Below are 12934 nucleotides of genomic sequence, written 5' to 3'. Positions count from 1 at the left end.
TTTCATTGCCCCTCTTGCTTATGCATTTTCCTTTTCATAAATCTCAAATTGAACCATTTCTCCTCCCTCCCTTTCAGTCCAACCTCTGTCCCGTGGCATTCAGAAACAAAGGAAGAAAATAATTTCTAAAGCTACTGCCAATGCCATTAGTCTCAGAAAACAGATGTCCTTCTGTTTCTTCTACTATGGCTAAGACCCCCTCAGGTGACTTTGGTAGCAGGGGCCATCTACACCCAAGCTATTTTGTCCACAGACCCAGCCAAAGGCCATGAAGCAAAGGAGGCATGGAAAGCATTGCACCTTTAAACCATTAAAAATAACACCTTTAAATAGGCTGTCCAGGCCTCTTCTAAAGTCTGTACAAGAATCTTAAGACTCCTGTGCACAGGAAGACAGCTATGGGCTTACTGTAGGAGCACACTGTACCGAAATGTGTGCATTAAAAATACAATACTGATAAAAACCAAGGGTGGCACTCATCTTAGTTTGAGACATCTGCCATGCCGACTTGTGTATCTGAGACAGTGATTTACACTTTCTGCATAGTTAGTAGACAGCAAAAAGACATTTCCATAGCACGATTTATCTCCTCCTAAAGTGGATGATTAAAACAAGCCAGATGAATCACTCCCTCTGAGTGCTTGTTTCTCTCCACCAGCTCCAAACAGTCTGGGGCGACAAGCTGGAAGTAGGTGTCTCTAGAGGGTGTGGGTGTCTGAAGCTGGGTGAGATGAGTCCCACCTCTCCACCACTGCTGTCAGGAACAGAGGGTAAAGCCACCACAGACAGCGCTGGGGGACTCAGAGCTGTGCAGTGCACAGGAACATATTTAGCTGTCATCAATGACCTGCTTTAGCAGCTGTCAGCTAGTCAGCAAATCAGGCAAGGAAGCATTACACAAGTGCTGGGTGCCCTTTCCAACCCTTCAGAATGAGAAGGTGACCCTTACAGACTAAGGTCCTGCCTACTAGGGACCAAAACATGTACCTAATGATAATGCTCAACTCTTCCAGGTTCCCCAGGCTAGGAATGTAAAGTAAGCATATTCTTAAACAGTTCTTCTAAATCAGGCTTCTGGAAAAAAGTTCTGATAAGAAAGAACAACCTTCACAGGTCTTTCTGACAGTTATAAATGAGATATCCTGAAGGCATTTCCATTTTGCCAGCCTGTCAAATGTTTTGTAACTGCCTGAGCATTGCGCAGAACAAGCCTGTAAAGCTTGCAAAAATATAGGCTTATCATAAAGAGGGGAGAAGGAGCTGAGGGAGGTCCTCTGAGACAGTGCCTGATCCTCAGCATGGCTGGAGCTCTAGAAATCCATGCAGAGGCATCAGGGCCAGATACTACCAAGGCACATTCTCACAGCCTTGAATGCTGTGCGACTTCTTCACCCAGTATTTACTACGTGGAGGGATCAGTGGGAGACAATTAGTGCCAACACGCCTGAGAACACACAGGATGGCTTCTCATGGTGGTCTCCTGGATACCCAATGTTATTTGCCTCAGTAGCAGACTCACAAACTTCTCAAACTTTGTTTTTATCCCCTTCCTGCCTACCACAGTTTTTACCCTGTTCCTACCACACTAACCATGCACTATTTAGGTGCTCAAGATTTTTGAACTAAGCCGTTAAAAACCAGCTGAGGCATCATCCTGTGAAGAGAAGACGAAATACCAAATTCACGGAGTGATTTACATCTCTAATGACCCCTGTAGGTGTTTAAACTTGAAATGTTGATATTTGTTCAGATCTGTTGCCCAGACATTTTCTTTGCAGTCAGTCAGGTGAAAGGGTGAGGTCTCAGGGACCCACTTTTTTGCCTGCCTAGTGCAGCTTTCTTGTGCCCCTGTCAGTGATGGCCTCTCCTTTCACAGGTCATCCTGGTGTCTGGTTTTGAGAAACTGCTAATATTTCATTTCTGAAGCCAGTAATCTCCATGTATCAACCTTCCTGCACAGTTGTAATGAGAGCATGCACAGACCAACTTCTGCATCAAGGGACATTCCCTCATTTTCCAAATTAGCTCTAGCTTTGCCAAAGCTGCTTGTAGCAGCTGTAACCTCCTCACAATCCCACTAGAGCTCATCAGATGCCAAAGAATCTGTTCCTGGGTATGCCAAAGGACCAGGACTCCTAACACCCATGTGCCTCTCTTACACCCAGACTCTGTCAGGATTCAAAGACACATTTGAGAGTTCCCATCTCTCATCTTAGGAGTCATCTCCAAGAAATATCTCCATTCTGTATTTAAAGTAGTCACTGGAACAAGGCTGGGGCCTCACTTTTTCTCCTCTGGGCAAATGACCTCTTGAATTTATGCTTTCCTAAGAAGTAGGAATGTTTTCTATTCTGAGCCAGCCAGTTTTGCTGCTAGCTGGGTTCTCCTGGCCTTGGAGGGCCTGTGGGCACTGTCTTTGGCAGATGGATTTCCTGCTCCTAGCAGAGGGGTGGAAGGCTGCTCTATGACTGAGCTCCTGAAGAGGGGCACACACTCCACCTCCAGTTTTTGAAGGAAAGGTTTCAGCCACTTACCTGCCAACTCAGCTTTGAAACAGAGTGGTAAGTGCTAAAGAGAGTGAGCAATAGTTAGGATGGATATCTTAGACAGCATAATGGACAGCATTATGTACTGGGCAGGCGGCATGATTCATCCTGCAGCCTCACCAGGGCTCTCTGACAGTGGTCAACAAGCACAACAGTAAAGGAGGTGCAGACACCCCTTCCAGGTTTTGAAGAGGATCCTGAAAAAATCCAAAGAGCCTTACAGAAAATGGGCAGACAGGGAAAGTGCTGCAATGGCTAAAAGGCTCAGTACAGACCAGGGAAGCAATGAGGAGTGTACACAGCAATGGGGGAAGCGGCCAAAGCTCTGCAGAGGTTTGCAGCGGGAGCTGCACTGTTAACCACGGCTACCTCACCACGGGAGTGAGCCACAAGGTGACAAAGTTTCCTACTGATGTGAAGCCAGACAGGTCAGCAAGGGCAGTGGCCAGCTGCAGGGATGAGAGACAATGTGGCTGGGTCACACCTCGGCAGATGGAGAAATGTGGATAAAGAGGTGCAGGTGGGAGTAAACAAACCCACACGCTGCAGCTCAGCCATGGGCTCTGGCCACCAGGGATTATGAGCTCTTCACAGGATGCTCCATAGAAAAGGGCAACTCAGTGTTCAAGAGAAGTGAAAAAAACAAAATCACTGTTAAAAATACTAGGAACAAAGCTGAAAAAAAAATATTTTTCTACATCTGGGCAAGCTGCAGCTCTCAGCACACCCACACTGTGAGAGATGAATGGCTAGGAAATACATGTTCTTGTTCAATTCCACCAAGCTGGAGGCAGGACCTGATGGACTTCTGGTCAGGCCCATATGGCAGCTGCGTGGGATTTTTGAGGAAGCTGCTCCTGGATTCCTACAGGAAAGCTGTGAGTCCCTGTGGGTGGCTGGTGTGTGGGACTGTAACACAGCACTAGAATGACTTTGGGTTTGCTCACAGTTCCCCAGTTTTCCAACCATAGTCGGGGCTGAAGGTCTAGAAGATCAGTGCTCTATTTTTTATTGAATATCAATTAATGTATCACAATAGAAAAAGGACAAAACCCCATAAAACCTTATTAAATCGGTTTTTAAATTAGAATATTTGGTCAACACAGCATTGCACAAATGGATTTTCAGATGCTATTTGAAAAAAGTTTAAAGTGCTTTCTTTAAATACTTTGCTCTTACAGTATAAGATAAAAATAATTTTACTTAATTTGATAATGAAATAGAATTACTAAATTTAGAATAAATTAATACAGAAAATAGTTTTAAAGTCCACAATAGAATTATTTTAAAGAGCAAACCTAGGGTATTAACCTATTAGCTCAGAAGGTTTGAATTTGCTTGAGGCTGCAGAATAAGGGATGTAGGTATATGAAAATAGGGAAAATTGCATGAACAAAAACTGAAACGAAGAAAAAAGCATTCTGAGTTCAGACCCTCTTCTGCTATTGAAATTATTAGTATAAATTAACTAATTATTAAAGTGTTACAATAATCTACGCAGGCTATTCAAACTTGTCTGATCAGTTTAATTTTAATTTCTCACTTTAATTTCAGCAGGGTAGGAAAAAGGACTTTTGGTTCATTGACAATCAAGGTGATTCTCATCTGTGGAAATCTGTCCCATGTTACTGATGTCACCAGATCATCCATATAGCTCGATTTGTATCAAACAGGCCTAAATTTCTTGTGGCAGGTATTCTCATATCCTGAAGTATAAATCACAGATATAGTGGGTTTTATCACTGATGGGTAATATATATTAATTCCTGTTTTATCCTGGGCTAAATATCATATCTAAACTTACTAAGAGCTGGAATTAAATAATCTCCACGTATTTTTGAAGACATGCCAAATTCTCCTCCCTGGAATACATATGCCCTTCTGCCTCTGTCGAATGTGCCAGCAAGGCTTTCTGCAAAATACATATTCTAATTCCTGTTAGTCATATATAAAGAGGACTGAAAAGTTATCAACTTCACACTGCAGCAATTTGGACTTTAATCCATTTAATTCATCTTCAGAGGCAGCTGCCTTGAAATTCCATTAAAAGTGCTGCATTCGAACAGGCCTGATTATGATATTCTACTTTGAATTTTATGAGGTGAGGAGTTCCCCTAAATACTGTCCTTCTTATTATTAACCAGAATTCATGACCAGAATCCACAGTGAAAATGGAAGATACTGGGTGCTTTTTACAGTAGCAGCATTGTGGGAGTGGAAACTAACCACGTGCAAGGAGTAACCCTGATTATAAGTTATGTGATCTTGATATTATTCTGCATTCCATTCTTGAATAAAAATTGGATTGAATCTTAGAGTGAGTTACCTGGTGAGGTCACTGGGAGTTTCACCACTTACTTTGAGGGGTTATGGAAGCAGAACTGCTATTAGAACAAAAATCAGATATGAGCAAAACTGTATTCTGGGCAAATTTTGATCAGTCTGTTCAAATTTCAGACTGAACAAAGGGTTGAGAGATGGTAAAAAACCAGTCTGCATTCTCTGCAGGAAGCTACTGTAATAATTATCCAGGCATTTGAGTGCTACATGTCTTTCTTGAGTAATAGTTTTATCTCCAAGGGAATTCAATTACTTACATACTAATAAAAAGAGCACATTTATATCAGTGCATATATACAGGGAGATAATGAATTCATGCTAACTGTGGAGGCTCTGCTGACCACACTTTATCAAAAACAAGACAATGTTCTTTCACTCTTGAGGAGCTTTCAAAAACTCGGAGCTGCCTGGCTTTCAAGTAAGCACAGTTTTAGACAGAAGACTCTGCTGTGGCCCATTGGTTTCTTCCATAGTGAATTCCAACTCCATCTGATTTTTCTCCTAGAAGCTAATGGTTTAACCTGCTATTGAACCTCAAACACAATACTTTTCTTAGCTCCTAAGTTCAGATCCAGAGAGTTGGAGCATCTGTTCTCTGTCAAGCAATAACTAGATACTAGTGGGACTTGACATGGACTTGAGCATGCTCGCAGTGGTTAGAGAGTGATGCACATATATCCACAGAAGTCCCCACATGATTTCCTCAATGATGTCCTGGGAGGAAGAAGAGATGCCTCCTAACCTCTCAGCAGCAAACTCATCAAAAGCTGAGTCTCCTTTAAAAAAAGTCAGGTTTGGCTAGGCCCATGTGGGCACGGAGGTACTCAGTGTAACTCCATGCGAAAATACATTGCACGCAAAAATTCTAGTTTCTATTTTCTCTCCGATACTTGCCTCATCCTCTTTGCAGTAGAAAGGCTTTTGCAACCCACCATTCCTCACTTGTTTCAGTCAGCTACAGAAGAGACACTCATGCCTTTTTCAGTCACAAATTAAATCTTACCCTTACTGAGAGTTGTGCTAGGGAATTTGAGGTGATTGTGGAAAAGGCATTTCGAGCTCTTACCTCCTCACTTTTGTACTTTTCATGACTGAATGACAAGACTTACAGGGTTCACAAGTAGGTTAGGTTCAGAAGTAGTGAAACTGAACTAAATGTATAACTAATACTTCCAGAAGAGACAACATACAACTTTTGCATAACCAAAGGGCTCTTGATCTTGTATCAAAATTCATGCCTTGAGTAGGGCTCAAAAATTTTTCAGGCTGTATACCCCTGCATTATGTCCAGATAGAGGAAATCCACGTGTTTGGAACCAGGCAGCTAACATGGGAAATTGGGTACCTGGTTTCTCCAATAGATGGTGGGCAACTCTGCCTAGAGGCAAGCCAGCTCTGCACTGCTGAAAACACCTTTGCCTGTTTCCTGTTGTCTTTGATCTTATGCCGCAGTGGCTGTCAGCAAAGCTCAGTGAAGACTACAAAGTGAACCTACTTTTCATTGGCCAAATTCCTGCTTCTGCAGGATGCTATCCAGGTCTGCAGTGGCATCTCACAGTTTATAATTAACAAAGATTAACTAGGCTGTGGACTCAAGGTTGGCAGTGGTGCTCCAGCCAAGCGGAGAGAGCTGCTTACTACATAAGTGAATGTGCTGTACCGAGTATAATGTGCTAGGAAAGCAACAACATAAATAATCCTATGTATGAGCCTTGTTGCTGGGAAATTGCTGGGGAATACATGTTGAGCTAACTTAGACTTTTATGTTGAACTAGGAGTCTTTTTGGAACTCTGGCTCTTACACTGAGCTAAAAATCAAACCGTTTATGATTGTCAGCCATCAGGAAAGAAGGACAAAATTCCTTTTACAAGATTTATAAAATTAAAATACAGGAGACAGTGAATAATGCATTCTGGTGACTTCATATATATTTTTTACTGGTTCTTGTTCCAACTTCTCATGGGAGAAGCCTATAATTAAATAGGTGGATTAGTAATCTGCTTATTTTTTGAAAGCAAATGCCTAAATTGATTCAAGATGACTACAAAATGCACCTTACTTCATAAGGATAAGTGGGTGAAATGTAATGGTCTGTGATCCACGGAAGGACTGAGAAGATGATCCAATGGATGCTGTCATTCTTAAGTTCCATCACTGTAAGTGAAACTACTGTTTGTCCATTGTGTGCACATACTGTCTCATTTCAGCCACTAAAGTAAGGGAGCTTAGATAAATCTTTAAAAACCTCTCTTTCTGCTTTGTGATGCATTCAAACTCCTGCTCTGGCATTAGTTTAGTAACGTCAAAATGATCTTTTTGTATTTTTGTATCATTTGAGGAGGGGACACGGTGCAGAAGTAATGAGTCACCTCCAAACCTATAACTCATGATTTTGCACAGGCGAGATAGTAGATGAAATAACTGGGGGGACGTGATCAAAGATAAGCTAGAGGGACTCCCCAGTGAGTAAGCTAGCACAGCTAAGAGCAGCTCATTTTGAAGCTGCTTAAAGCCTAGGAAAGCATGGTGCCATTTGGGAAATGAGCCAGGTGTTATGCAACAAGAAACTCCTCACGCCTTTGGAACAAGATCTTGGCTATCTGCTCAAATAAGCTGTTGTACTAACTGAAAATACTGCAAGGAATACAAAAATTGGGCAAAAGCTGCCCTGAGCCAAAGCCAGAGAGTAATTACTGTCCATGTGTACTTAACACTCAGTACCCACAGCAGAAGGTACTGCTTTTCTGTCAGCTGAGTAAGTGACATTATCCTGCGGTAATGGGGTGCATGCTGGTAGGTCCAAAGGAGAAGCAGACACACAGCAAAACCAAAACCCCCTTCCATGTGAATTTGTCACCATCACCTTCACCAGTTCTGGTCAGAAGGACAAAACTGCTGCCATAGCTAAGGAGCAAGAACCAGGTGGGTTAAGGTGCCCTGACTGCTCACACTGAACGCTGTCTCCTGTGCAGAGAGGCTGCCTGGGCAAAAGAGAACACTTTCAAAGTTAAGTCCTCCATGCAGAACCCAAGACAAATTCCTTGCCAAGGCTGCTTCAGGGGGGGAGCACACCCAAGCCCACAGCCCTGGCTGAGCCCCCAAAACACCAGCCTCTCTTGCTCACCGGCTGCTTCTGTTTTCTAGGATGCATGAGCACTGCATAGGTCTGCCATGTATGGCTTTCGTAGGAAAAAAGACCAGTGGCCACCAAATCTTGCTTCCACAGTTGTGAAGTCCTGGGTGAGATGTTCACACAGCCTGCCCTAGTGCTCAGTTGTACAAGCATTGCCTGTCTACCAAAACCTTTGGATGGCACCAGCAGAATGCTGCTAATAGTTACACAGTATTTATTCAGAAATGTATTTATGCAGCATTTAAGCTTATTTCCCGAAAAGGAAGCTTTAGTCACTGATTTTAGTAAACCAAGGCTTCTCTGGCCCCTGTTGCATCCATTCATGGCCCTCTCATGGCCACAAAGATATGTGTGGAAAGTTTGGGCATCCATTCCTATCTGCTGTTGGTCTTTTCTTGCCTGCTCTGTCAAAAGATGTGCTGCTTGTTTTTAGGCAAGTTGCTTCATTCTGCAGTTTCTCAGCAGCTCCATCTGTGAAATGAGGATAATAAGAATCTCCTCTCTTAAAGAAGCCGACTGCTACTCATGGAGGTCTTTGCTGGGCTTGGGATCTTTAGTTTGTGCTTGCTAAAGAAGTGAAAAAGATTTATTATTAAAGTGATTACAGTGTTGATGCGCTTGTGATGAATTCCCTGCAGGCATGCAAATATACTAAAGGCCAAATTTATTTCTCATTCATACTTATACAAGTTCTCTGCAACTCCAGCAATGCAGGCAGGGTTACTCCAGCTGAACATGTGGTTCATCCGGTTCCACGGCAACTCAGTTTAGATGTATAACTGATAGCAGAGAGATATCTTTTTTATAAGAAACTTGGAATATCACCAGTCACTCATTCCTGACAGAACAGTGCAGAGGAAATGTGCTATAGGGGAGGCTGCAATAGCATTTCCTTGGTGCTGAAAGCCAGCTCCTAGTAGGGGCTAATTAAGTGGAGGATGTGTTTTCTCTGGTGTGATGATTGTTCTGCAGTTCTTTGTCAAAGCTGGTGTTACCTGTCTGTGGAAGATCTTAGGATGCAGAGCAAGAATGGAGATATTTACCTGCCTGGGGAAGAGAAGTCAGTCCTCAAAGCACACTGTGCTTTCCTGTACAAATAGGGTGAAACCAGTCAATTGGCTGGTCTGAGAGGAATGGCCACTTCAGTGTGGACAGAAATTGGTGAGAAAAACAACAACAGAAGGAAGAAAAAGCACAAATCAGGCCCCAAGCATACATTTCTTTAAATATGAAGGGTGTACAATGGTACCAGGCACAGAAAACACATGGTATGGTTACTGCCTGCCTGAGCAATGTAGACACAGTTGTCTTTAAAAGTGCTGGTACAGCAGGCTCTGAGCATACTGATGATTCAATCTCCAAAATAATTGGAAATGGCAGTCACGCTTCTGAACACACCAAGTCCTTATCTTCCTTTTAAAGCAAAGAAGTCACTGCACTGGCAGGAAAATACAAGGAATGCTGGAGGGCTTTACAGCAATGCATATCAATGAAAGGCTCCTCTTGGCTAACCATCCCAGAATGAAACATATTCCTAGTGGTTCTGCCAAAGATCCTTGAAACGCTTTGATGGTGCTTGATAGGGGAGAAAATAATCATAACTGTGAAGCAGATGAAAGTTTTTGTTTTCTTGCTCTTAGCATTGTCTATGCCTTTGCAATGGACTTGGACTACCAGAGGAAGGCAAATCTTTGCCAGAGGTATGGCAGCCAGGCCAAGGGAAGTCAGCAGTGTGCCAGCTGTCTCACTTTATTTTTGCCCATAACTACATTTTTTTTTATATGGCTTTAACACCAGCTGGCAAAATTAGTCAATGTTAGCCTGAAAAGAAATGCTGTCAATTGGTTTGGAAAAGAAAGCTCTCAAACGGAGCCAGTCTGTTTCATTAAAGAGAAGGAAAGAAACTCAAGGCCCTATCATACACCATCAAGGCAATTTAGATTTTTGCCACTGATGGTAAAGGAAAAAGGAATCTGAAGTAAAGAAGGAGAAGTCCAACTAGGTCAACAAAGTCCCTGGTGGGCAGCAATAGGGTATCTGAGACCTGGTATGCAGAGCAGACATGGAAATGCTTGAAAGGATTCAATTTTATGGCACAGTGAAGATTGCTCTCCCTCTGTTTCTATATAAGGTAGGTAATAAACTGTATTTGAACTGGTAAAAGAGGGATGAGATGACCCACATTTCAAAGCTGGAACTTGGTAGGTTATTATTATTTATGATTCATAAAGTTTGTGCAGTGCACCAAAAGAAAGGGAGGCAAGCTCCTAGCCCAGAGGAGCCTCCAATTAAAACCTCGAGAGAAACACTCTACTGCACATGGGGTCAACTCCAAGGGCTTTTTAAATTCTAATTATAGTGTAATGAAGATCAGGCCTGCTCTTTCCATCAGAAAACTGGGATTCCGTTTCCTATCTCTGCAGTAGGTGGCTTTTATGTTATGGGAATGCAACAGCTGAATATTCTGCGAACTGAAATATGAACCTTCAGGTACCCCTTACTTTCCACTCCTACTTGCTGCTTTTAGTTCCTTTTCTTCTCTTGCACATTTCTGCATTTTCTCACTTTCTGCTCCACAGAGCTTTTGCTACCATTTTTTCTTTTCCTTTATTAATTTCTCAGTTTTTCAGTATTAGTTTTTTCTTTTTCATGAGCTTTCTCTAGAGCCTCACATTCACATTTTATGTCTTGCCATTCAATCATTCCCTTTTTTTAGCTTTTCTTTCTCTTTGCCTCACTCTTTTCATCCCTTTCTGCCTCTCCTCCTTCCATTCCCCCTGGCCAACCTTTTTCTTTCACCAACACCATTTTCTCAACCAACGACATACCCCAGTGGTATTCCCCAAGCCAGCAACTTTCCCTTTGCGCTTCCTTCAGGAACAGAGCTCTGTATCCATCCTTCAGACAGGCTCCTCTCCCAGACCTGCACCCAGCCTTTGCATTCACCCCTCCATCTCTAGGACAAGGCTTACAGGTTTTTACCCAAGAAAACAGCTCCTCAACCTCAGATTTCTCCAGGGAACCCTTCTGAGCACATCAGTGTCCTTTTCAAGGTCCCTGGCCATGATCCCTGAAAGTCTTCAAAGGTCCCAGTGGTCCCTAGAGGTCTGCCAGCCCCCACTGCTCTTTGGCTCTTATATCCCTCCTGGCCACAAGACTCCAACTCCACGGCTACCATGCAGCTGGATCGGCAAACAGAGGTGAGGACAGATGGCTGGAACACGGGGCCGCGTTCCTCACATCGGGAGAACAAATCTGCCGAGCATCTTCCTTCCCTCCTGCATGGCAGATACTCGCCCACGGGTTTGAGGGCTGCTCCCGCGTCCAGAGGGGAGGTCCGGAGAGATGCTCTGCCTCTGGAGTAAGGGCGAGGAAAGCCCCGGGGCTGAGCAGGGCGGTGGACAGGGGTAAGCGCCGGCGATGCCCGGCGGCGGGGGAGCTGCGCGCCCCGTGGGCTCCCACCGCCCGCGCACGAGTCGCGCCGTCCCCGGCCGCCGGGCATCGCCCCAGCACTGCACTCGGTCGCCCCGGAGCATCCCCGGTCGCGGTACCCGGTCTCCCCGGGATACCCTCGTCCCGCTCGCAGCGACGTCGTTTACCTTCCACTTTGGTGAGGGTGAGGACGGGGCTGTTGCAGGCGCTGAGCGGGGCCACCCTGGCCGAATGCTTCTTCATGGCGAGCCTGTCGCCGGCGGCAGCTCCCCGCCGCCCCGCGCCTACATCCTGGCGCCGCCGGAGCCCTCTTCGGCGGCGCTCCCCGGTTCGGCTCCCGGCCCGCCGCCCTCTGCCGCAGCACCGGGCGGCGGGGGCTGGGGCTCGCCCGCCCGCCCGCTGCCGCTCGGGGCTGCTGCAAACCCGACGTCACCGGCACGGCCCCCCCCGCCCGCCCCCAGGGCTCCCGGGGCCGCCCCCCGGGTCGAGGCGGGGGAGGCGCCCGGACGCCGCTGCGAGAGGCGCTGCGGAGCCCCCGGACGGCGCCGGCCCCGCTGTCCGGCTCCGGCGGAGGTCGCAGGGAGCCGGGACCGTAATGCGGCTGCGGACACCGCTCCCGCTCCCGCCGGTGCGCCAGGGATCCCCGGAGCGAGCCGCGATCCCGGCCCCGGCCGTGGCTGCTGGCGCTGGGCTCCTGCACCTCACGGAAAGGGCTCCTGGCTCATCGCGCTCTGCTCAGTTCTCTTCGCACTGTCTGAGGGAAAAGGAGAATTTACACTCTCCGAACCAATTCATTATTTACTCACTATTTTTCCTCCTTTGTTTTTCTTCAAGTCCAGCCACTATTCTGGGTCAATCTTCATCCGTGCCTTTAGTAATTTCTGCCATCCTCGCCACAGCCTTTCTGTTCCTGCTGTATCCTTTTGTAGGGAGACCAAAACTAGACCCAGCAGCCGAGATACTCCATGGATTCACCAATAATACTCCAACACCTGCAGTCACATACTCTACAGCTTTCTTGACATAATCCAACAACTTCTTTTTGGCACAATAAGGCACAAAACGAAGTATGTCCATACCCACACACGTTAAATAAAATGTCATATGTCACAACTGGATGCTGCTTGTATGTAGCAACCTTTTATGGTTTTTTATGGTTTTTGGTTTTTTCAGCAATAACTTTAAGATCCCAAATCATGACATGCCACAACATGTGATAGAGCTGCCCCCCTGTCAGAGCACAAAAATCTAACTGGCATTAGGTAATGAAACTTAATGCAAGTGGATTCAGGAGAGAACTCACCATAACGAATGAGTATGAAAGATGTAAAATAGATTTATATCACTGTAAGCAGAGCACCAGAATTCACAAGATGCTGAGCACAGTGACCTTAGCACCCTTTGCTCCTTGTGATTTTTTTCTGTGGATATGAAAATACTCTGCAGATTTACCAGGTTCCAAACTGAGATGTGTCAGCAGAC

At 45.2% G+C, this 12934-nt stretch overlaps 1 protein-coding gene across 1 annotated transcript in view; it reads right to left on the bottom strand.

The window, feature by feature from the left end:
* Positions 1-11781, bottom strand: part of SLC35F3 (solute carrier family 35 member F3) — a 60767-nt gene extending 48986 nt beyond the window's left edge. The window contains exon 1 of the mRNA XM_030236224.2: positions 11620-11781. Coding sequence (XP_030092084.1) covers positions 11620-11695 — 76 coding nt within the window. The 5' untranslated portion in view covers positions 11696-11781. The remainder of the gene's footprint in view (positions 1-11619) is intronic.
* Between the last annotated feature and the right edge of the window lie 1153 nt (positions 11782-12934).

Source organism: Serinus canaria, chromosome 3, assembly GCF_022539315.1.
Source record: "Serinus canaria isolate serCan28SL12 chromosome 3, serCan2020, whole genome shotgun sequence".
In the NCBI taxonomy this organism is placed as follows: domain Eukaryota; kingdom Metazoa; phylum Chordata; class Aves; order Passeriformes; family Fringillidae; genus Serinus; species Serinus canaria.
Note: the sequence above shows the minus strand (reverse complement) of the source record. Positions and strands in the feature narration are given on the sequence as shown.